Genomic DNA, 26659 nt, shown 5'->3' with positions numbered 1-26659 from the left:
ACTGAAGAAAGGCATAAAAGGAGGAAAAATACAAATATATATGTTTTGTTCAAGTCAAATAATATAAGCATGAATGACAAAAAAATATGAACAAAGAAATTAAAAAATATTACAACAACAACAACAACAACAACAGACCCAGTATAGTCCCACCATGTGGGGTCTGGGGAGGGTAGAGTGTACACAGACCTACCCCCACCTTGAAAGGTAGGGCGACTGTTTCCGAAAGACCCTCGGCTTAAGAGAGAAGAACAAGGGAGGAGAAACAAGAAAAACAAGAAAAACAAGACATAGGTCAGTAGAGCCAAGCATATAGAAAATAATATAAAAATATGAATAATGAGCGCGGTAAAGTCAGGGTAGAAAGATCGGGGATAAAGGAGCATTAACTACTATAGATAAAATAAGATACCCAAAGTGAATTGGGCCAACAAATATAAGCAGTATTCACATACAAGAATCAAATGTTAATAAACAAATGAGCGCAACTACGACTACTATGGAGAAAAGATAGGCCACCTAGCCCACTATCTTAGTCTGAGTCCTCCACAGCCTCCTATCTAAGGTCATGTCCTCGGTGAGCTGCAACTGTGCCATATCATGTCTAATCACCTCTTCCCAATACTTCTTCGGCCTCCCTTTGCCCCTCCTGAAACCGTCCATAGCCAACCTCTCGCACCTCCGCACTGGAGCATCTGTGTCTCTTCTCTTCACATGCCCAAACCATCTCAGTCTCGCTTCCCGCATCTTGTCCTCCACCGATGCCACTCCCACCTTGTCTCGGATATCTTCATTCCTAATTCTATCCATTCTAGTGTGCCCACACATCCACCGCAGCATTCGCATTTCCGCGACTTTCATCTTCTGAACATGAAGTTTCTTGATTGGCCAACACTCCGCCCCGTACAATAGAGTCGGTCTAACCACCACTTTGTAGAATTTGCCTTTGAGTTTTGGTGGCACTTTCTTGTCACACAGCACTCCTGAGGCGAGCCTCCATTTCATCCACCCTGCACCGATATGGTGTGAAACATCGTCGTCGATATCCCCATCTTCCTGTATAATAGACCCAAGATACTTGAAACTTCTTTTCTTTTGAATGGCCTGGGTACCAAGCCTCACTTCCCCGTCAGCCTCCCGCGGCAAGCCACTGAAGCTGCACTCCAAGTATTCTGTCTTGGTCCTACTCAATTTAAATCCTTTAGACTCAAACGTCTGTCTCCAGCCCTCCAACTTGTCGTTAACTCCGTTGCGAGTCTCGTCAATTAGGACTATGTCATCCGCGAACAACATACACCAAGGCACCTCACCTTGCATTTGTCTTGTCAATTGATCCATCACCAGGGCGAATAGAAACGGGCTAAGAGTCGATCCCTGGTGCAACCCCATCGTAACAGGAAAGTGCTCCGAGTCCCCCCTACCGTCCTTACCCTGGTCTTAGCTCCATCATACATGTCTTTAATCGCTCTAATGTACGCCACAGGTATACATTTTGCCTCCAAGCATCTCCATAGGACCTCTCTTGGAACTTTGTCATAGGCCTTTTCTAGGTCAATGAATATCATGTGTAAGTCCCTTTTCCGCTCCCTATACTGCTCCACCATTCTCCTTACAATATGAATGGCTTCTGTAGTCGAGCGCCCCGGCATGAATCCAAACTGGTTCTCTAAAATAGACACACTACTCCTCACCCTCATTTCCACCACCCTTTTCCACACTTTCATAGTGTGACTTAGCAGCTTGATACCTCTATAGTTGGTGCAACTTTGAATGTCCCTCTTGTTCTTGTACACGGGAATGATTGTACTCCATTTCCATTCTTCCGGCATCTTCGATGTCCTGAAAATGACATTAAACAACGCAGTCAGCCACTCCAATCCTACCCTACCTGCATTCTTCCAAAATTCCCCAGGGATCTCGTCAGGTCCGGTCGCTTTTCCCCTGCTCATCCTACGAACAACTCCCTTAACCTCCTCAACCTTTATTCTCCTACAATACCCAAAGTTGCGACGCCTATCCAAGTGCTCCAAGTCTCCCAACACAAAGTCTCTGTCCCCTCCTTCGTTCAAGAGTTCGTGAAAGTATGACTGCCATCTCTGTCTAATGCGAGATTCCTGTACCAGTACTTGACCATCCTCGTCCTTGATGTACTTCACTTGATCCAAGTCGCGTGCCTTCCTCTCTCTCGCCTTGCCAAGCTTAAATAACTTCTTATCCCCGCCTTTGTCCTCTAGTTCTGCATAAAGGCGTTCAAAGGCTGCCGTTTTAGCCGCCGAAATTGCCATCTTCGCCTCCTTATTCGCCATCTTATACTTTTTCCTGTTCGTTCGCTTCTCTTCATCATCCTTGTTATCTACCAACTTTACATATGCCTGCTTCTTTGCTTCTACCTTTCCCTGGACTTCTCCATTCCACCACCAATCCCCTCGGTGCCCACCATGGCGGCCTCGTGAGACCCCCAGCACCTCTCTAGCTGTTTTCCTAATGCAGCTGGCCGTCCTATCCCAAATACTGCTCGCATCCCCTCTACTATCCCATGCCCCCATAGCTATCAGCTTCTCCCCATCTTTAGGGCACTAGACGGAGTCAAACGACCCCACCTAATCCTCGGTCGGTCATCCACGACCCTCTTCTTCTTCTTCTTTCTTATCTCCAAGTCCATGACCAATAGTTTATGTTGGGTCGTAAGATTCTCACTTGGTATGACCTTGCAATCCTTACAGAGGCTTTTATCATCTTTTCTAAGGAGCCAGAAGTCTATTTGCGTCGCCGCCCTCGAGCTACGAAAGGTTACCAAGTGCTCCTCCTTCTTTGGGAAACTCGAGTTGGCCACCCTTAAACCAAAAGCTTTTGCGAAATCCAGGAGTGAGGCTCCTCCACTATTCCTGCACCCGAAGCCAAATCCTCCATGCACCTCGTCATAACCCGTCGAAACAGACCCAATGTGCCCATTGAAATCTCCTCCTATGAATAGCTTCTCAGTAGGCGGTAGCTTCTTAGTAGGCGGTATACTGACCACCACTTCGTCCAAGTCCTCCCAAAAGCGCCTTTTTGTCTCCTCGTCCAACCCCACTTGCGGCGCATAGGCACTAATAATGTTCAAGGTGAGCCCTCCAGCGACTAACTTAATCGTCATCATCCTATCATTGGTCCTCCTAACCTCTACCACCTGATCTCTAAGCTCGCTATCTACTAAGATCCCTACTCCATTCTTATACCTCGACTTGCCCGAAAACCAAAGTTTGTACCCGTCCACCTCCTTAGCCTTAGGTCCTACCCATTTAGTCTCTTGGACGCAAGCTATATTAATCTTCCTCTTCTTAAGGATCTTAACTAACTCTATGGACTTTCCCAATAAAGTCCCAATATTCCAAGACCCTACTCTCAATCTAGAAGCTCCCTCAGCCCCTTTAGCCCTCCCAACCCTGGCCCTCGATCCCAACCGAGAACATGACCCTAGTCTATCATCACTCACTAAAGCCAGAAAAGCAGAGATACGCTACTGAAAGGAAACTCTCAGATAAACGGCCGATCAATAGTATAGCACAAGTTAGCAATTGTTTAATAACAGTGAGATAGGTACTTAATTAGGCAATGCAATCAATATTTATAGGCTAAAATATCGGAAATGGGCTATTGGAGGTACCAACTCCAAGTTAGTAAAACCTGTTCACTATTGAAACACTGTTCACCGCCGGAAAGACACTGTTCATCGCCGGAGCACTGTTCAATCGCCGGAAAACTGGATACAAATATATGGTCAGCCTCGGAATGCAGAGGCGACCACACTGGGAGAAAAAACGAAGTCAAAAACTGGCCGGAAACTGCCACACGCGCCGGCGTGTGCAGCGCGTGGCGTCGCAGATCTGCGGCTTCTGGCGGCGCGTGGATGATCAGATCTCAGAGGATCTAACTGGGGTTTGCTCGCCTGAGTGTTCCGCACCTCGTGGTGTTGTTGGTTTTGGCAGCAAGTGCAGAGAAATTGAAGAGAGAGGAGAGAAGAGAGAACTAGCCGTTAGTCAAAAATGAAAAATGATGTAGATTAAAGTGAAATATCAATTGTTTGGTGTCTCCTCTTCAGATGCGCACATTAAGCGAGGTGAAGCGCTCAACATGTTTTGAGCCTCGCTTCAGAGCTTAAGCAATCCTTTGACGACACTGATCACAATCAGAGAACTGAATCGGATCATGTTGCAACTGCTCCAACTCTTTCTTCTAGTAAAACAACCCTTGTTTTGGCTGATGAGTTTGCTGAATCCTCTCAGTATTAGGAATCACTAAAGGAATCCACTTTAAGTCACTGTTGCTGAGTCAGGTAAAGCATGTTTCCATCTCAAACAAATGGGTGATCAATTTTGGTGCCTCATATTAGATGAAAAGCAAAGCAGTACTTTGGCCAGCTTTAATCCCCATAAATCACCGTTTTTTGTGATCATATTTTGATGGGTAAAACTATAACGCTGTGGGTATGGTATAGTTTAAACCAACATCCTTTTTTATACTATAATTTGTCTAAGTCTACCAAGTATCGTCTTTAATACAATCTCTGTAAGTAAACATACTAAATGTCTAAATTATTATATCTCATTCTTTACTGATTGTTGTTTTAATAAAGGATATGTATTTGATAGTCTCTATATCTTTAATGAGTGGGTACCTCCATCAGTTGCTTGCTTCAGTCTTGTGTCACCATTTGGCTCATTGCTAGTTGGGACATCCTTACCTACGTATATTGGAAAAGCTTTGCTCTCAATTCCAAAATGTTTCTTCACGAGAATATGCATCTTGTCACTTTGAGTAACATCACCATGGCTCATTAAGTCCAAGAGTTATTAAATGAGCTAACTCTGCTTTTGAATTCGTTCATTCTTATGTATACCAAGTCCAGTTGTGTCCAAAATTGAGTTTAGGTATTTTGCTACCCTTGTGGATGATTTTTCTATTATGACTTTGATTTACTCTATGAAAATCGTTTTGAAGTGTTTTTCCACTTTTGTGCCTTGGAGGATCCAAAACGCATTCGACAACATTTTTGAAGTGTCGAAGCACCATAGGTGAAAACTCAATTTACTATTGGGCATATACTGAGGAATGACAATGCTAAATACTACATGTCAGAATCATTTCAGTCCTACATGAGACAACAAGGGTTCTTCATCCATCATCATATGTTGATACATTCTTTAGAAATGGAGTTGATGAGAGGATGAATATGTGTCTACTTGAGACTGATAGGGCATTTTTTTTAGACAAAGGTTCCTAAATAATTTTGGGCTCATGTTGTCTATATGATTATTTTCTGTTTAGTCGCATGCCATCTACTATGCTTGTTGGTGGTGTGCTTTACAATATTCTCTTTCCCAAACAGTTCACTAGTTTTTGGTGGAGCCTAGTGTGTTTTGAAGCATATGTTATTCAAGATGTTCGACCATCTGTTTCGAAGTTATACCCGAAGGACTTGGAATGGTTTTCTTGGGTTATTCTCACCTTTAAAAGGGGTAATCATTGTTTCTTTCCTAAACATGGAAAATATTTGATGTCAACTGATGTTGTATTTTGAAGAGTACACTTTTTTGTGCGCCTCTCTCTTCTACAAGTCGAGGGGAAGAAGATCAATGGTTAAACTATTAGGTCACATATGCTTTGACTGAACAATCAACAACATCATACCAGTGAAATTTCACAAGTGGGGTCTGGGGAGGTAGAGTGTATGCAAACCTTATCCGTATGACCGTACCTTGTGGAGTTAGAGAGGTTCCCGAAGGACCCTCGAGTATAGCAAATCAAAGTAGGTATGAAAAGAAAAAAACTAGAGTGAACAAAACATAGCAACTAATAAGGAAACAATAAGGACGACAAAATAGTGCGATACTAAAACACAATAAACAAGAGATGATGATAGAAGTCAAAAGCAAAACACTACAATAATTAGGCTAATACTACGATTGACACCACCAAGCCTAAACCCGTCGAAAAGCAAGACAACACTCCACTTCTACTCTAATTCGTGACCTCCACACGCTTCTATCTAAGGTCATGTCTTCAGTAAGTTGAAGTTGCGCCATGTCTTGACTGTATGATTTTGTGGCTGAGCTTTACCTCAATTTCCTTTTCTATTTTAAAGTTCATTTACCAGATTATATAGCTGTTCTCACATATAAAACCACTTCTGTATTATGATTCTTAAAAGTCATGTCTGCTTTTATCAGTGAATGGTCTGTTAAGATTCCAATCATCCTAATTGCTGGTGTTGCTACAAGTGCTGATGCTCCCAGAAATGTGCTCACTTCCCGTGCACTTCAATATTTGTCTACATCAATATTCTTTCTGAAATGCCCAGCTGAAAGGTTGGATGCAATCATTGAGGCTGTTCTAGTAAAAAATTGTGCCAGCTTTACTGTTGGCCACAAGGTGGCGACTTTCTTGAGGAACTATTTTTTAAGACAAGATGGAACAGTTACTTCATTTGTTAGAGCCTTAAAGGTCTGAAACATATAAAACTGTTTTCTTGTAATTATACATTAGAACTATACCCATCATGTGTTTTTCAGATCTGTTTGATTAGAAATTCGAATGTACATATGTACCCAATCATATACTTACAAGTAACATAATGGTTTCTCCAGATGGCATTAGTCCAACAACTTTCCATTGAGCCTCTTAGCTTTTTGCTCAAGCTTTTAGTTGATGAGGGAGATAGTAAGGTGAGAACTACTTCTCAAACTTTACACTTGTTGGGTTCAATTATATTTCTGTTTGGTTGGTGTCTTAGTCTAAATGGGGGATCAAATATTTCCTTGAAAGAGATAAACTTCTGTACTCTGACTTCTATAGGATTTAGTCCATATATTTTCCTAGTTCTTCAAAGAGCCTTTCGTAGTTGTTGAGATTGAATAGGTGAAACATCCCAACTTAGTTAGAATGTTTCAGGCTGTGACCTAAACCAACTTTCAATTGCAGGTTATGTCCATGATGTCAGATACTGTGGAATGATAGTTAGGCCATTTTGCTATTGATATTGTGCTCTAACATGTATTGTTAATGGTTATTACATTCACATGGTCACCATTTGAAGATCAAGTTGCATCATATAAGTGACAACCTTGTATAACTATTTTTTTCCCTATGATTGTTAAACCTTTACAGAGGTCATGGTATGAGGATCTTGCTAATTTGCCAGACGAATTGATTAAACATTCTTTTGAGCTTCCATCTTACAGGAAGTATTCAGTTCATCGGTTTGTATCATAATATGCCCCCTTTTAATGATTAAAAAGTGAACTTCATATAGAGGAGAATGTCTCTAAATAGCCTATGAATCATCTTACCAGGAATAATCATGTAGAACTAAATGCGAGGAGTCTAGGCCATGGACTATCAGAACTGCAGAGGCTGCAGGAACTATGGAGATCTCGCCTTATGGTAAGGTTTTATTATTCATTGGGTCTTTACAATTAATGTAATCCATGCCGGTGCCTAGTTCTGGCGATGATAAGATTTGGAAAATTATTCCACAACTTTTCAATGCTCCATGTCTTTTTGTAGGTTCTTTACTCTTTTGGTATACTTCTTGTATACGGTCGGTTTTGGCCTTGTGATTAATGAAATTGTTTACCTGATAAAAGAATGCTCGTGTTAAAATATCTCAATAACTTAAAGTTGGAATGACTTCATCATTTTTAAGTAATAAATGTAGCTAAATATATTTGGAAGTAGAAACCGCTTATTCCTTTGCAGCTCTCAGTATCATCATTGAAGTGCTTTAACACCGTGTTTGGATGGTTGTTACCCGTTGTATTGTATGTATTGTTAGTTTAAATACAATGTTTGTTTTGATTGTTACTTAAATTCTATTGTATCGTATCGTTTAAATCCATCGTTAGGTAACGACGAAAAAAACCATTTTATGTAACAACTGATTTGGTATGATCGCTTCGTTACCTTAATATTTTTTTCTCATTTTGTATTTATTTATTATTTAATAATTATAGTTCATCTTTTATCCTACATTTTCATAGTAGCTTTACCACGTATCCTACTTTTCTTGTAAGTTTATCATTCAAATCATAGATGTGTGACATTATATAACGACGGAGAACGATACAATATATCCAAACACTGTATTCATTAAAACAATCCAGTACGATACAATACAACACAATACAATACAATATGATACATTAGGAAACAATACGTAACAACCATCCAAACAGTGTAAAAAGTTATGATGTTATCCTGCAGTTGCACAGTGAACTGTTATCTAATACTGCAGTTGTGGAATTGAAACCCTGATTCTACATGGTATTAGTTAGTTATTGGTTGAGTTCTTCAAATACATGGCTACATCTTTTTTGGATTTTCTTTAATTTTCTCTAGATTCTACTGTTTGGTGTTGACAGCCAGAAAGATCAAAGTTTGTTTCTTTCATTATTTCTTCCTTCAAGACTTGCCATTCCCTCAGTATGCCATCTCTTCTTCCATTTTCTGTTCTTAGTTAGTTGTAGTCTCTTACAAATTTTAAGGTCTGACAACTAATATCTAATGAATCTCTTTGTTTTTCTACAATTATGTGGTTTGCGAACTATTGCATAGGAGCGGGGGTTTTACCCTGTGCGCACCCAAAGGGTAGCGGCTGTGGGTTTCCCTTGTCATCAAAAAAAAAATTGTTTCTATTTGCTGCTTGAATATTATGGACATGCCAAATTATGGCATTGATGAAAAAGCTAGTTATTTTTGCAATACGGGGAAGATTTCTATTTCGTGACAAAATTATTATTTTAGTGTTTACATGAAGCTGGAAGGTACCATAAAGTTGCATTATTGGACTTGTATATGGAGGCATTGGATCCTGAGTTATACAACTCCAGGTTATCTAATCATGGCTGTGATAGAGATAAGAGCTTCTTGTCAAATAATGATGAACTTTTCAAGCTACAAAAGGCTGAGGTTACCAATCAAGTCATCCGCAAAATAAGGTAGTGGCAAGTCTTAGCCTTATTTCTACACTCAGCATTAGCTTGTTCCTTACTTCACCTGGAAAGTAAACTAAGAAATTCCATGCAGATGGAATTTTATTACAGTACTTCTCTATTCTTTATGGCTGTAAGGAGAAAACTACTTCATCCATAATTAGATTCTTTAGCGAGAATGGTGTTTGCAGGAAAACTGAAAAGGATTCAGATGATTCCTTGTGTTAAAAGTTCCTGTATTTTTGTCTTATTCCTCTAACCCTTCTCCCCCAACCAAATGTTGCGCATGATGCTTGAGTTTTTGATGAACCAGGGATCTACCAGCTGCGAAGCTATCCCAGTTGCTTAAGAGTTGGGAGAGGCTCACCAAAGGGACAATTGAGGTATAATCACTGCCAGTTCATTTTTAGCGGAAAACCCCTTATAGTAGTTATAGGTAACACTGCAATTAGGTTGGTGCACATATGGATTTTATGTTTATAGGAATAAATATGGAAAAATATAATTGGTCAATGAGACATGTTAATACTTGAGAAAAGGAAAACTAAATACCCACGCACACAGGAAAAAATTTAGTCAATAGAAACAGCTAAGTAAATGTACGTCAATCAGAAAGCATATGAAGAGGCAAACGTATTTTATTTTGGAGTTGAGCTGTTTTCATGGTTAGGAAACGTCTTTAAAAGTTTTCCCAGGTCATGCAAGCCTTAATGATCTTTTCTTTCTTTCCCATATTTCCTCATTTAGCTTAGGTCTATGGAGGATGCATTCTCCCTAGAAAAAAACTCCCAAGACATAGGTTGCTGAGTTGCTACTTAAATAACAAGAGGGAGAAATCAAAGAAAGAGAGGAGGTAAGAGGGAGCTCTCGAGCTGTTTCATCAATAACAACAACATACCCAATGTATTCCCACACTGCGGAGGGTAGAGTGTACACAAATCTTTCCTCTACCTCAGAGATGAGGTAGAGATGTTATTTCCAATAAACATCCTCGACTCAAGACAAAAACATACTAGAAAAATACGCAATAGAAGTACAAGAGATAATAAGTAGTAACAAAACAAATATTGTAGCAGAACAATACTACAACCAAATAATACTACAATCGAACTACACGAAACAACAAAATTTCAACAAAATCGAACAACAAGAAACTACAAACATAACACTATGATTACTAGTAAGGGCACCAAGCCAATGCACTCCTACCTACTAACCTTCTACCCTAATGCGCATCCTCCACACCTTCATATCTAAGGTCATGTCCTCGGTAAACCGCACCTGTGCTATGTCCTGTCTAATCACCTCTCCCCACACTTCTTTAGTCTGCTTCTACTCTGTTGAATACATCATGTCAACCTCTCACACCTCTGCTTTGGAGCAGTCGTGGTTCTCTTCATCACATGCCAAACCATCTCAACCTTACTTCCCGCATCTTGTCTACCATCAAAGTCACTCCCACCTTGTCTTGGATATGCTCATTCTTAATCCTATCTCTCCTAGTAAACTCACACATCCATCACAATATCCTCATCTCTGTCACCATCATCTTTTGAATATGCGAGTTCTTGACTGACCGATAGTTCGCCCATATAACATAATTGGTCTGTCTATCTTTTTGTAGAACTTGCCTTTAAGTTTAGGTGACACATTCTTATCACACAAGACTCCAGATGCGAGCATCCATTTCATCCACCCTGCACCAATTCGAGGAGCGACATTCTCTTCTATCGCTCCATTTCTCTAGATAATAGACACAAGATACTTGAAACTACCTCTCTTTTGGATGACCTCTGTATTAAGTCTCACTTCCACGTTAGCTTTATGCATCACCTCACTAAACTTGTACTTTAAGTATTCAGTCTTGGTCCTACTCAACCTAAATCCTTTAGACTCTAGGGTCTGTCTCCAAACCTTCAACTTAGCATTAACTTCTTCGCGAGTTTCGCCAATCAAAACTACGTTATCCGCAAATAACATAAATCATAACACCTCACCTTGCATTTGCCGCGTCAATACATTTATCACCAAGACAAATAAAAACAGGCTAACGTTTGATCCTTAGTGCAAGCCCATCAACACAGGAAAGTGCTCGGAGTCTCCTTCCACTCCAGTCTTGGCTCCATCGTACATGTACTTAATCGACCTAGTGTACGCCACATGTATGCCTCTAGCTTTCGAGCACCTCCATAGAACCTCCTAGGGACTTTATCGTAAGCCTTTTCTAGGTCGATGAACACCATGGGTAAGTTCATCTTCTTCTCCCTATACTGCTCCACCAGTTTCCTTACGAGATGAATGGCTTCTATAGTCAAGCATCCTGACATAAATTCGAACTGGTTCTTGAAAATAGTCACTATACTCCTCAACCTCAAATCCGCCATCCTCTCCTAGACCTTCAAAGTGTGGCTTATCAACTTGATACCCCTATAGTTGTTGTAATTTTGAATGTCACCCTTGATCTTGTACAATGGAATCATCGTACTCCATCTCCACGCTTCGGGCATCTTCGCCGTCTTGAAAATGACATTGAACAACTCAGTCCTTTTGGCAATTCTATTTCCCTTTTTTTTGAATTTACCCGAATTGAGCAGTGTTGCCAATGGAGTGTATAAGCCCGGAAGCGAGGCTCAAAGCATGTTGAGCAATTCGCCTTGCTTAATGTGTGCTTCAATGTTGTCATTAAGGCTTTGAGACAATTGTTTCCTTGCGAATGAGCGTTTCATGAAGAGGTGACACTAAACAATTGATATTTCAGTTTATCGTAAAAAAATTTCAATTTCTTTGTCCATATATTTGTTATTCATGCTTATATTTATTAATCTTAGACTATATATATATATATATATATACATATATATACATACTTTTTTTTCTAGATGCACCTTTTTTCATTAAAGCTCCTGCCTTATTTGCGCTTTGCTATTAAATCCCAACGGACCTTAGAGCTTTTTTGCGCTTTTTGCTTTTGATAATACTTCAAGTCTAATTTTTACAACAACAACATACCCAATATAGTCTCGCAAGTGGGGTCTGAGGAAGTTTTGGGTACGGGGACCTTACTCCTACCTTTTTTGGGGTAGAGAGGATGTTTCAGATAGAAATTAGTTAATCCCTTAGTTCACATCCTGTCGTAAGTCCGTTTCTTTCAAATCTATCAAAAGCATATAATCTGTCTGTCTGTGTTTAGCCAAACGTAGTACTGCACCCTTTGTTATTGATAATGGTGCACGTGGTAACAGGGCATAAATATATGACTCACATCGTATGAATGATTGACTGGATGTCCTTTATGTCGCATATCTAACTTTTAATCATTTTGTTTTGTCTTGAACTTTAAAATACTGAAGGGGAGCCTTGGAGTAACTGGTAAAGTTGTTGCCATGTGATCAGGAGGTCACGGGTTCAAGCCTTGGAAACAGCCTCTGGCAGAAATGCAAGGTAAGGCTGCGTACAATAGACTCTTGTGGTCGGGCCCTTCCCCTGACCCTGCGCATAGCGAGAGCTTAAGTGCACCGGACTGCCCTTTTTTTTTTTTGAACTTTAAAATACTATTTTCTACGTCCTAAGGCTTTGATATCATAAATATGGTAAATATTTTTGAGTGCTATTTTTGCAGCTATGATGTACTTGGGCAAAATGCGACATTTAAGCATTTAAGAGTTAAGACTGCCTTGAGTGTTGCGTTCCATAGAGTTATTTTTGTTCCATTTATCTGTCATTTAAAATTGGTGTATAGTGGTCTACAACCATCAGACTTATTGATGAATTGGAAATCTCTTTTATGTTTTGCTCCTATATGTTAGGGAAATGATAATATATTACTGCTTTCTTCAAGAATTGAATTCTTTCGGTGTCATATAGTGTCATGTGCTCATAGGTCACCTTTGGGTAGTGGGTACAACAACTATGCCTTGATCCCAAGCAAGTTGAGTATATGAATCCACTGTCCAAGATGCGGGAAAACCACACTTAGGATACGTAAATCTTGGATATGGTTATTAAAAGATTGTCCAACATAGGATTTTTCTGCTATCAATGATTTAAAGTGTACTGCAAAAGAACCATATCAATCCATATTATTTAGTATATGAACGGTCTACCTAAGTACACTAGCTCATTCTTCTTTCTTTATTGAGCTTCTGTGGACAAAATCCTCCTTAAAAATAATTGCATGGGACAACAAATATTTTATCTACAATAGTGCCTTTCAGTTTCAGATGCTACTGAGCCACTAATTATGTTGTATGAGTTTCTCTATCTACAACCAAGGAAATTTCAGTAATCTTGTTGTTTGACATCATTTTCTTCACATACATGTTTTCTTTAGCATAGTAACCAGTTAACAGGAGATTTGTGCAGGGAACTGGGACTTCATGTGTGAAGTTGACAGCCTCGGCATAATGCCAAATAGGGATCTATATACAGACATAAAATAACAGATATATGTTATGAAAATACAATGAGTATGATAAAGGTTGTCTTTCCTATTTGTGTATTATGAAGCTAATACAAACATTGAAAGTGTTATCCTATAAAAGCAGATTATGAAGCGCACGTAAATACCTTATTTCTCAAGAAGGTGCTTACTAAGCCTTCTATTTAGCTGAAGCGAAAAGGAAGAATGAAGCATCTTATGTAAATGTTGATCCAGCTACTTTCACTTTCAAACTTTTTTTATCATGGTGATTGATTAAGATTTTAATGATAAGTAGGTTATTGAATTGCCTCTGAGTGGAAAGGCTACTGAGAAATCTCATCTTTCGGCAGAAATCAGATACTTGGATTAACTTATCTGTTTGATTTTCCATGTTTATCTTGTAGTGAATTGTCTGAATTTCTGATACTTCTGCAGCAGTTTAATTTTACCATTTTACATGATGCTACAGCTTACATCGAGTGGATTCTGATATAGTGCTCTGCTCAGTCATTTTATAACTCTCTGGTCATTGCTTCAGGTTCATGAGAAGATTATGGAGCTACAGTCTCAAATGATATCAGAGGATGTCAAAAGTCACAAAGCAGAATTAACTGATATATCAAAGTATGTGGTGAATCCATAACAGTATGTGTTGTATCCTTGCAGCATTGTATGAATAACTTGACACAATTTGTTGAGTTGTAAGAATTTGTTTCCACTTTCCGGCATGTCAGTTGTCCTTGGGCTAGATTTAATATATAGGAGTGCCACTTATTACAAGATAATTGCATTAAGGTTGTTATATCCATTGGGTTAGCATCTCTAATTTTATGACTGGTTGTTGGAATGCCATTCTCCTGCCAGAAAATGTTTCGCACTGTGAAGTCCAGATGGACAATTTAAGTCCTTTTATCTGCTCTATAGATTTTGTAACCTTATGGTTGGTGACTTGGGGTGAAGGTTGCGAGGAAAGTTATGTGTATAAGCAAGCCAAAGAGGAGGAAAGAAAAAGTGGAGGGGTTAGTACCCTCCATGTCAGCTTTTCCATCCATTGGATCTATATGACTAATACTCCACCTAGGGAAGTAAATGCATTAAATTCCTCCTTTAGCCTTCCACATTATGGAACCAAACAAGTAGAGATACTTTGGTACAAGTAGTTGTGATTTTTCTGAATATGTCTTAATCTTATTCTTCAAGTTACGATGTTATGACTTGTGTAACAGGAGGCATATCAATCGACGCTGTTTAAATGTGGAGAAAGATGAATGCACATCAAATGAGAAAGCTGTGACTTTAGCAGGTCAAATGATAAGGTAGGGGCACATAACCTGTATCCTCTACCTCTCTCATTACTGTGCTTGATAATGGGAATAGTGAGGATGTATATCTGCTTATCTTGCTTTCCTTTCTGTCCTTTGGAGGAAAAAGTCCTTTGTCTAACTACATCATGGTCCCTTTCTGTGATGGCATGCCAGATAGGAAAATATTTTTCTTTACACTTTCTTTTTAAGCAGAATATGTTCTTTAGCCAGCAGAAGATCATGACACGTCTGCTTTTAGATGATGTGTCGGCTGCTATGCAGGTTTTTGAAAGAAGCATTAAGAATACGTTCTGATCATTTGACTAAAAGACATAGGTGCTAGAATCACGTCAGCCATGAACATAGACATAGTGATACTCTAAGATTGAACTTTTGTGGCATGATACAAAGGAAATTAAAAATTCTATTCTTATGTTTTGGCTGATTTATGAAAAAAGAAAAAAAACATTTGAACTATTTCACCCGCTTCAGGTACATACTCCGTCACTTCCATAGGTTATAAAATAGCTCAAAGTGTGATAAAGAACCTTGAATACATGTGCAATCTACATAGAGAATTATCCTCCTCTGCTCTCTTATTTAGGACTTGTGAGAATGGTAAATAAACGATAGGGAACTTGGTGTTTCATGAATGTTGTACTGTTAGAATATCATGAGAATTATTTGTAAATGTTGGCTGGAATTGTCAAGATTCATTGTTATCAGAATAGAAGAATATGTTGGGATAATTCATATGATATTCTAGAATACTCTTTGCGTGATTGTTCAGAAATAATTACTTTGTGGATTAAGAAACCTATATAAAGAGTGTTCTGTTTACAAAAAAACCCTCCTATACAGAGAATCCTTCTTGAAATAACTGAACCTACCTTTTACAATAAGAATATATAAAGTATCCTTCTTGTAGTGTCAACAACTAAGTCAATAAGGGTCCATCGAAAACATCTCTAGTTCTCTACCCTCACAAGGTAGGGGTAAGGCTACGTACACCAACCTCCCAGACCCCACTTGTTGGATTACGCCGGGCATGCTATTGTTGGAAGTTGAAGAAGGAACATGCAAGCTCCCTTTAGCTTCAAAAGCATGTGGCTAAAGGCGAAAGACTTTGGAGATAGAATAAATGCATGGTGGAACATCTATGAAGTTATATGTGATCTATTTTTCCTACTCGCAATGAAATTAAAGTTACTAAATGGGGACATAAAGGTGTGGAATAAGGTCTCTCGAAGGGTAGAGGTGTAGATGAGGGAGCTAATAGATGAGTTGGGGAAGGTGGAGAGGGTGAAAGAGGTGAAGGAACTGAGGAGAGAGAAAAAGGAGGAAAGAGGAATTGAGGAGTTAGCAACAGTGGTTATATCTCATAGACTAGCTTGGGGCAGGAATCGAGGACGTTGTGGTTAAAGAAGGGTGCTTGAGTAGTTTTTTATATGGTAGCAATAATAAAAGGAGAAACTTTATAGTCTATGGAAGTAAATGGGGTGGTCTACGAGGGGGAGGAGGTAAAGGAAGCAATAATGAGATTCTATGAACATCTATACAGGGAGGGTATGAGGTGGAGGTCCAAGTTTTACAAGAGGGGGATAGTGTTTAACCAAATATGGGAAGATATGCTGAATGTTGGACAAAGCTATTGGGGATGAGTAGGTGTAATGGTGAATTGTGTGGGTAATGAGTCACCATGGTCAGATGGTTTTACTTTGACTTTTTTCTACCTATTCTAGAGTATGGTAAAGGAAGATGTGAAACAATAGCTGCATTTCAATAGACCGGGGACCTCAACAAAAACTTAATAAATTCTTTATCACTATTGTGCCAAAAAGAGAAGGTGCAATGAGCATCATGGACTACAAAGTGTAGTGGAGAGCATCTATAAGATAATTTCTAAGGTACTCCCCAACAAACTATAGGAAGTGTTGGACGAGACAATATTTACTTTCTAGAATGCATTCATAGCAGGGAGAAATCCTAGATGTGATGCTGGTGGCAAGTGAAGTGGTATATTGAAGAAGAAAAAAGGAACTTCGTATTTTATTGCAAGCTGGATCTTGAAAACGCATATGATCCAGTGTTGTTAAAGGCTCACTTGAAATGCGCTTAAGCCTTAAAGCTCGGTGAAGCTTCTTGCTTAATTGGCGCTCGTGTAAGCGTCAAGGTATGAAGACATGTGCATCTTCATCGATGGGTTTCATCATTTAGGGAACACCATTACATATATGTATAACTTAATTATATTCTCTTCATTTTAATTTGTTTGGCTTACTTTTCTTTTTAGTCCGTTTAAAAAAGAATGCCTCTTTTCTTATTTGGCTACTCTTTAATTCTAACATTCCACATGACATGTTTAAGACCATTGGTACTTTCTACATATCTTTAGTTTAAAACCACAAGATTCAAAAGTCTTCTTTACTTTCTTAAACTCCGTTTCAAGTCAAAACCAGATAAACAAATTGAAACGGAGGGAGTATTTTTTTCATTCTTGTCTAAATAGTTATTTATTTGCGCTTAAAGCCCCAACAGACCTTAGAGCTTTTTTGTGCTTTCCACCTTTGATAACACTGTTTGCCACCAGTGATGCATCTAAAATTTTCCTAGTTTCCACAAAAGCATTCTATAAGGTAGTAACTTTCACATGTAAGACATTTTTTAGTCTATTGGAAAGCACCACCTTAGAAATAATCTTGTAGATGCTTCCCACTAGACTAATAAGCCTATAATCCTTAATATTCGTAGCACCTTCTCTTTTTGGGATAGTGGCAATGAAAGAAGCATTAAGGCTTTTTTCAAATTTACTGGAAACCTGGAAAGCTTCAATGATCTCCCATTACTTCAACTTTGACTACATTCCAACAATGCAGAAAAATGCCAGTAAAACCGTTGAGACCTGAAGCTTTATCCACACACAACACTCCACCACCTCCCATACCTCCTCTTCCCTAATACTTGTCTCCCAGCTCACATCTCCTATATGTTGATCATACTTTAGTGCTTTATGATGTCGATAGGTCTCAGTTGGAGTTCTTGAGGAAAGTGTTGGCATGGTTCCAGGTGGTGTCAGGTTTAAAAATCAACCTAAAAAAATGTGAGATCATCCCAGTTGGTGAGGTGGAAATATTGAGGTCTTAGCACAGGTTCTGAATTGCAAGATTGGGGTTATTCCTACTACTTATCTTGGTTTACCTCTAGGTGCCGCTAATAAGGACCTGACAGCTTGGAACCTGGTGGTAGAAAGGGTAGAAAAGAGACTTGCAGGTTGGCAAACAAGATTAATCTAAAGGGGGGAGGGAAGTGTTAATTAAGAGTACGCTGTTGAGCATTCCCACATGTTTCATGTCTTTGTTACATGCCCCATTAAGTGTTATAGGAAAGTTGGAACAACTTTAGAGAGATTTTTTGTGGGATAGCTCAAGCGGGGAAAGAAAGTTTCATTTGGTAAATTGGGCGATTGTCACTACACCAAAGTGTTGGGGTGGGCTTGGGGTTAAAGATCGTGTGGTCTTTAACAAGGAATAGCCTTCTTTTCCTTATTTCTTTTTGGTGCACCCATAGAATTCTTACATGCATAGATGAATGGTTGTTATTTGTAGAAAACCATATCTTGTTGTAAGGGTTTCTACTTTTGGTATACTTGTATATGGGCAAACTTTTGCCCCTTTTTAATGTAATTTATTGCTGTATCAAAAAAAAGGATGTACATAGCGATAATTAGGCAGCAGATTGCAGGAATCCTTCTTTATTTTCTTTCCTAAGTTAACACCTAATGTATTGTATTTATACCTTGCTTATCTGTTGGAATAAGATAACGTCTTCCATTCAATTACAGTTTTCAACAAGGCACTTCCTAAAAAGTTGCTATGGAGGTTTGGGATTGAGAATCATGCATTATTGAGGGAAAAGATAACCAGAAAATAAGTTGTGGATAGAGGATGGAGGTCTAAGAACATAATTTTACTTTATAAATGTTAGAATAGGAATAGGTATATACAATTCTACTTAGAGTAGGAATAGAAATAGTAAATAGTATCCTACTTGGTAAAGGATTGTATTGTAGTGTCTATAAATAGGGTCTCTGTGTAATAATGTATATACACAATTCAATAATCCAGTGCATGAGCATGTTTCGACCAGTTTTACGATTTACTTTTACCAAAAAAAAAAAGAAGAAGAAGGTATACTCAGATATTTGGGCTAAATTACAGTGATATTTTCTCTCCTGTGGCTAAAATAACATATGTCCGTCTTTTTCTATCTATAGTTGTCGTTCTCCATTGGCCTTTTAATCAGTTGGACATTAAGAATATTTTTCTCCACGATGATCTCTATGAAGAAGTCTATATGGCGTTAGAATAGGAATAGGTATATACAATTCTACTTAGAGTAGGAATATAAATAAGAATATTTATAGGAATAGAAATAGTAAGTAGTATCCTACTTGGTAAAAGATTGTATTGTAATGTCTATAAATAGGGTCTTTGTGTAATAATGTATATACACAATTCAATAATATTTTCCCTCTATATTTCTCACAATAAATATAGTTTGTGGAGAAATATTATGAAGGTATGAGAAGATTTTAGCCACTTAGTTACATGTAAGGTAGGGAACGGAAGTATAACAAGCTTTTGGGATCAACATGGTTGGGAAAGCACGTTGAGGACAATCTTCCCTGCTTATCTAGGGTATTGTGCAGAATAGAGGCGATGGTGTAACATATTTGGGTACAAGAGGGAGGGGTGAGATTCACGGGGACTTAAGAGTCATAGAAGGAATTTACCAGATTGAAAGGTGCCTGAGGTACAATGGTTGGTGGAAATGCTCTATGAATAGACTAACATACTCATTGGTGAGGGTGGAGGCGAGAGGCAAGAAGTGATGTTGCATTTTTCAGTACATCCATACTACCATAAGCTTTTGGTGAGAGAGGAGTGAAGTGTAACATATGTCTCTGTAGATTCTTAGAGCACTTGGGATGATGTTCTTCTTTACTTGGTTAGTTGGTTATCAGCAAAGGAGGCGATTTTGACGGCAGAGAACATGGAGTTAGAAGAATTACACAAAACCGATATTTGTGTAAATGCTTCGGAGAAGACGTGGATCACTTCTTGTTATATTGCCAGGCTGCTTCACATTTGTGGTGGTTTTATTCTAAGCTAGTTTGGGTGCATGAGATGATGTTGGTTTAAGTAAAGGATACACTACATAGCTGGACCTCTTGTAGGAAGAGAAGATGCAAGGCATGGGAGATTGCCCCTTAGCCATCACATGAGAAATAAGAGTGTTCTTTTTTTTTTCTTTTGACTAAAGAAAACACAGAGAATTTTGAGGAGTTAGAGAATGATTTTTTACATTTGAGAAATAACCTTTTCTTCGTAGTAAGTTTTTGGTGCATCGATGTTGTTCCTATCTGATAGAAGATTTGGTCATTTGTGTATTGTGTAGGTTCTTTACCTTTTGGTATACAACTTATATAAGAGAACATGCAAGGCATGGGAGATTACCCCTTACCCTTAGCCATCATGTGAGATAAGAGAGTTTCTGAGGGGTTAGAAAATGATTTTGTAGTTTGTAAATTTGAGGAATAACCTTTATTCGTGGTAAGGTTTTGGTGCATCATTGAAGTTCTTGTCTGTATAGAAGATTTGATACATCTGTAGAGAACCATATCATTGTATAGGTTCACTACTTCTTGTACAGTTTATACACAGGAGGTTTTCATTATAAATCTAATTATATTCCTTATCAAGGAAAAAACTGTTATCGACAGTAACTTATTCCCTGATGGCTTCTATGATGTCCCTCAACACTTTTAGTTCTGTTACAGCTGTTTAACTTCATTTGCAAAAAATGAGCAAGTTGCTTGCCACAGTAGTGCTTCTTAATCTAAGTCTCAAAGTTTTAAATTTTTTGAGTCTGAAAATTCCGCAAATTATCTTTTGAAGTCTTACTAAGATATTGTACTTAAGCATTAGAATCTGGAAAATGAAGAACCCAAGAAATTACGTTATCATGTGCCTTCATGTTCCAGACCATGCTTGATTGTCCTTTGTCTGTATCTGTGAAGGTTTATGGCTCAAGTTTGGGATGATGATTCCTTTTCAAGAGATAAATTTAAGAGTCTTCACCACTAATTACCTGTTGTTGAATTGCTTACAAAACAGGGACACCATGCAGCCCATTGAGTGTATACCATTTCATGAACTTATTTGCTTCAAGGATGTTGACAATCTCCAATCAGTTAAGTTTCCTGATTTGCACTCAAGATATGACCGATCACAGTAGGATGCTGCTATATTTATCATCTACACCAATCTAAAGACGTGTGCTTACTTAAGGGTTTCTGGTAATTCAAATTTCCTTGGTGCTTCATCCACCTCAATCTCTTTTTCCAGCAAGCACATGGTTACCTAGCAAGCATGATTACTATTACTATTTGAAGTGAGACAGTTCTTGTAACCTGGTAAAGTTTGATGCTAATTGCATTATACTATGTTTAATAGATATCTTAACTGTAGCTATCAACTTTGTCGTTGGTCAGACCAAGTTTCAGGAATGCCTTTGTATTTTGATTCTTATATGTGCAAGAATTTAGATAGTTCAATATATGGTACTATCAGTAATTCTAAACTCATGTGTTTAATACTTGCTTTTGTATTTTCTATAGTTTTCTTTTCTTTTTCTTATTTTACTTGTCGACGGTGAGTCAGAAATCAAGGTTAGTAAGATTGGGTAAGTACAATGTTTTTGTGAATTTACAAGTCATTGATAGCTGGCACCACTTTGGATTTCTAGAGCATGGATATATCTTGCTTGAGTTAGAGATCAAATTTTCTTGGCCGTAATTCTGTGATAACAAGGAATAGCCTAGTGGAAATGAACCTCTGCCTCCCATCATAATGTTGGGATTGAGTCACCAAGAGAGCAAAATGGGAAAGAACCAGCCACCCAGATGAGACTCCTGCTGAAAAAAACACTTTTTCCGGGGAAAGAACCTCTATTTGGCTCCTGCCTTGGGGGGTATGGCTTTGCCATGTCACCTATGTATGTGACTCTTTCAGTTGGTATTTAACATAAAAAGCACCATTGTGAAATTACAAGTTGATTCGTGGGCTTACAGTTGTTTTTATGCTTCTGCGTAGGCTTTGGCTGGTGATCCAAGAAGAAGAATACAAATTGATCTCTTGAATTTCTACAAAATTCTCAAGTGTGGATGTTGCAGCAATAGTGGTGGTACACTATCGCCATCTATGCATGATACCTCAATAATGTAAGACTTGTATGAGCACCTCTACTCATTGTTCACAATGATGCCCCATTAGAGCTTTTACATGCCAGGTGGCATGTTCCCCAAGTTTGGTCACTTGATCATGCACCAAATATGACCCAGACTAGTTTGTACCTTTTTCCCTTCATTGACGTGCTATCATTCTAATGGTATATTCATCCTGATTAACTAGGCTACTTAGATGGACATTTTGCGTCCCTTTTCCAATAATATTGTATGCTTTCCTGCCAATGAAAGAAGTGCTGTGAGTATTCTGGGTCTTTAGTCTCATGAAGTGGAAAACATTACCAGTTCTATTCTTTTCCTCTGCATGCATCAGATAGACTTTGTTTCTGAATAGGCATAAATGGCTTTAGTTAGGAAAGTTTCTCACTCATGTGAGGTTTACATGACTTCTTTTTTGGTGTGTGTTGTTTGGGGTTCAAGTCATACCCAGCGCACTACTCCTGTCATGCCATCACAGCAGGTGAGCTTTTTTACATAAAAAGGTTCGTATAAGTAAATTGGAGCTTAAATCATCTTTCATAATTTTCCACAGATAAATATTGCTTTTTGGTAGATAGATGATGCTTTTGGACTTTGTGCTTCTTATCAAGTATTTCATCCATTTCATTTCGCGTCTTAGTTTGGTGTGCATGAAGTTTATGAATGTAAAGAACACTTTTGAATCGTGTGGTCTTAAAATAAAGGTGTCTATAACATAGCAAAAATGCGCCTTGAATCTGTGGTTTTAACATGCCATGTCATTTGGTAATTATTAGAATGAAATTAAAAACTTACTAAATATATAAGGCGGCATTTTTTTATGGACAAACTAAAAAGAAAGCAAGACAAATTGAAGAGGAGGGAGTAGTATTTTTCTTGGGGAGAGTCAGTTTCATATAAGGTTACGTACTCTGAAAGCTGAAGTCTAACTCGATATTATATATTGGCAACTATTTGTAACTTTAGATTGCATATTTTTTCAAGTGATGAAGCTGCTATGCTATAGTTTTCTCATTAGAACCAATTTTATATTCAACATGATTTTTTTGTATTCACGTGGATTAATAGGAGAGCTGAAGTTGTTTTGAATCCTCTCACACAGGTATACACTGGCTCAGGAGCATGGTGATCTCATTAATCTTCATGACTGGTTTCAATCTTTTAAAGCATCTATTTCAAGCTCAGGAAAGAAAGGGTTGAAGAAGTTGGCTTCACCGAAGAAAAGAAAAGAAAACACCTATTCTCAAAACAATTCTGATGCATTGTTTCAGTATCCTTTTATCTCTTCAGCATTTTCTTGGCTGTTAAAACAGGTGCAATAGATGTTAATATTAAAAATCACTTGATTAAAATTTCTCAAAAGAGAAAAAAAATCACGTATTAGGCACTGCCTCACACCATTTAGGTTCATTCAGGAATTGTAATTGCTGTTGACTGCTGGAAAATTTCTTATTATCTCACATTTTCTCTCTTTTTTCGTCTTACTGGTTTGACTTGTTTTACCAATGAAAAAGGTAAATGTTTAATGTTACAGTTTTCTGTGTATAGTCTGTTTGATATGTAATACATCAGTTGGTTGATCAAATTTGTTTTCTTGATGAAAGACTTGATCAAAATAAAGAGTTGTTTTCAATTAGATCTGTCCAAAGCTCGATCACATTAGAAAATAGAAAGTAATAGAGTAGAAGGAAATTCAAGTGGTGAAGTTGTGTCTTGCCAATTGTTTGTTTCAGTATCGTTTTCCCTTTGAGTACTCGTTACAGATTTTCTTTCATAATTGTATGTTATTATGGTCTTATGTGAGGCTTGAGCATGGAAAACCCAATGGAACCATTCTGGATCCTTGACTTAATGTTGCATAGAGCAAGGTTTTGCAGAGCTGTGATGGAGCTGCAGATTACAGGGTTGCTTCGTATGCCAAGCAAACGGTGCCCTGATTATGTGCAGAGAGTGGCTTTTGGAGTGTAATATGCATAATGGCATGTTGTGGAAGAGGTTCTTACTCTTCACTTAGATATCCTGTCTCCTATTCATACGACAGCCAGAAATTTTATTCCATGCTAATTTGTGTAGTGACTGATGATCAACTGCTAAATCAAAATTATGTGAAAGCAGCTACAAGATATCATCACAGGTCCTGGTATGGTAAACATAATTTGAGCGTTTAGCAAATCAATGGAAGGCATCACTAGCCTCAACTTCGCGCAGGATCCTCATTGGCTGAAATGTCATCTTGGACCATAGGTAAAAGGTTTGCACGTACACTTAACTAAGTATATTAAATGTTACAAAACCACCTTGGATGGAGGCTGTTCTGACAAATTTGATTTTCAGCTATCATTTATCTTGAATCATGTCACTGTGACTTGGATTTTCACCTAGTCATTTACCCTTCTTTGGTGATTTTCTTGAATAAGTATCACTAGCATTTCTTATCATAAATTGCCTTATTTCTTTGCCTCGATTATCCTCTCTAATTTAGATGAACCAACTGATATGTGTTCTCTTTACTAATAAATGCGCTGAAAAAACTGATGGAGTAGAAACCATTTGCAAGTTGCAACTAATAACTACATCCAAGTCATTTGCTGTTATAGTATACATAGGAACGGTCCTCGTTCATGTTTTATTTTGACTTATGGGTTGATGATGGTGAAAAATAATTTACGGTTGAAAAAAAAAGGTAAAGTAAAAGTAAATTTTCTAGGCGCGGATATCTTGTTTTCTCTAAGGAGGTATGGCAATCTTGTTTTGTCTGCTCCAAGATTAATAGTCCGACAATTTTATGACTCAAATAAAGTCTAGACTGGTTGAGCCAAAGCTCCACTCCGAACCCCTTTAAACAAAATAATATATATTTTTTGAAGTGTAAGGGTTACTTGCACCTTTTTTCCCTCGCAACTCATTTTTTTTTCTCACATTCATAATAACAATATTTTTCTTGCACCACATACAGAAGGAAGACTCCTATTTATAGACGTAATTTTTTCATGAAATGAATAAGATGGTAACGGGATAATAAATGCGTAATATTATGTGATAATGGGTTATTGAACCATTTAGTAGATAAGTAGTGGGATAGGTCATGTCTGAGTGGATAAAAAATATGACTGGTTTTTAGATCATGGATAATTATTTGGAAGATATTATGATCATCTCAAATTTATACTCACTAAAATATATAATAATGTACACTTTAATATTAATATTTTTAATATTAAAATGCATCTAGCACTTTTCCCACTCATTTAAATATTAAAAATAAGAAAATTTATCAATTGAATGGAGACTACTATACACAAGAAAAGTGTATTCTAAGATAAATCTCCACTTAGTAAAACATCAATCCTTATTTTAAAGTTGTAGTGGTTTCACACTTGTGATTGCTTAATGGATTTTTTTTTTAATTCTTTCACACAGGGGCGGAGCCACCTCGTGGTTAGAGCTTCATTCGAATTTCTTCGACGAAAAATTATATTATAATGGTTTAAATAAATTTTTATGTATATATAGTAGATGTTGAATATCTTCGACTAGTTCGTATGTCTTAGCTCTTCAAATTTTAAATTCCTTAGTCAAAAATGGAATCCACCACCACTTCTATAATAATTAAAATGTTGACATGAACTTTATTAGAAAACACATTACAGCTTTGTGTTGTCCCATTTTTCATGAGTGCTTCTACGAACAATCCCAATTTCCAATGGATATGACATATACTTCCGCACTAACATAAGTGAAGTTTACAAGGGTGTGCTTGTAACTCTAATACCTTATACATACGAGTTACAAGTTTTCATTAAGGGACCATTTGGTTATGGGATAAATACAAAGTTAATACATGAATAATTTTGGTTATTCATGTATTAATCTTATACCACCATGTTTGATTTGCAAATAGGATAAAAGTTATTCACGTATTACTTTTATACAATGTTTGGTTGCATTTTTTGCAATCCTACATAATACTTACATAATTTATGAGAGAATCTGTGTATAAGTTATGCGGGATAGAAGGTGGAATAAGTTAGGTGAGTATTAGTTATACATGTATTAAAATAATAAATTACACATTTACTCCTTTTTTGTTTTGATTGCTTAATCCTATTTAACACAAATTACTTAATCACTTTTCGTTATTTGTTATTTACTTTATTGTTTTAGGTATTGATATTTATTTAAATTTTAATGTGTTATTTATTTTAATGAGTATAATAAATAGTAGCTCACTAAACATTTTGAAATTAAAAAAATAAGAATTAGCTCAATAATTTTTTTTAAACCCTACATAACTAAACCCTGCATAACTAAATCTTACATAACTAATATCTACATAACTCTAACCAGTAACCAAACGGTCCCTAAGTGTTTATAAACTCAACTTCCACAAATTACAAACGATTACATGATAGATGCCCTCACATCACAAAGAGGAAATATAGTTAAATATGTTAATGCATTTCAAAACAAGTTATCATATAATTTAGCTAAACTTCATGAAATTTCCCATGATGTTTTACTACCCAATTACAAAGACTAAGTTTATGACTTTTTGATCAAGGGTGTAGTTATGCAGACTTCTTTCTTTACACAATTTTTACACGTACCTCATGTTCCTTCGATAAATGTAGTAAGTTTCCATGCACTAAAAATACTAGGATTAATGTATAATTTTCAATAT

The 26659-nt window shown here is 37.5% G+C and overlaps 1 protein-coding gene across 5 annotated transcripts in view; it reads left to right on the top strand.

The window, feature by feature from the left end:
- Positions 1 to 25561, top strand: part of LOC129869987 (origin of replication complex subunit 3) — a 29961-nt gene extending 4400 nt beyond the window's left edge. The window contains exons 7-20 of one of the 5 annotated variants that reach the window (XR_008762012.1): positions 6210 to 6483; positions 6627 to 6704; positions 7147 to 7238; positions 7332 to 7422; positions 8782 to 8975; positions 9283 to 9352; positions 13928 to 14013; positions 14616 to 14705; positions 20870 to 20945; positions 21848 to 21975; positions 23081 to 23248; positions 23841 to 23973; positions 24052 to 24222; positions 25399 to 25561. Coding sequence is in view for 1 of the 5 variants with exons in the window: in XM_055944536.1 (XP_055800511.1) it covers positions 6210 to 6483; positions 6627 to 6704; positions 7147 to 7238; positions 7332 to 7422; positions 8782 to 8975; positions 9283 to 9352; positions 13928 to 14013; positions 14616 to 14705; positions 20870 to 20945; positions 21848 to 21975; positions 23081 to 23248; positions 23841 to 23946 (1453 nt within the window). In the remaining 4 variants the exon portion in view is untranslated. Of the gene's footprint in view, positions 1 to 6209; positions 6484 to 6626; positions 6705 to 7146; positions 7239 to 7331; positions 7423 to 8781; positions 8976 to 9282; positions 9353 to 13927; positions 14014 to 14615; positions 14706 to 20869; positions 21750 to 21847; positions 21976 to 23080; positions 23249 to 23840; positions 23974 to 24051; positions 24439 to 25398 lie in introns of those variants that run through there. The other 4 variants (XM_055944536.1, XR_008762015.1, XR_008762013.1 and 1 more) reach the window with 4 other exon arrangements.
- Positions 25562 to 26659: the final 1098 nt, after the last annotated feature.

Source organism: Solanum dulcamara, chromosome 10, assembly GCF_947179165.1.
Source record: "Solanum dulcamara chromosome 10, daSolDulc1.2, whole genome shotgun sequence".
Lineage (NCBI taxonomy): Eukaryota > Viridiplantae > Streptophyta > Magnoliopsida > Solanales > Solanaceae > Solanum > Solanum dulcamara.
The sequence above is the reverse complement of the archived record's forward strand: the minus strand, read 5'-3'. Positions and strand labels throughout refer to the sequence as shown.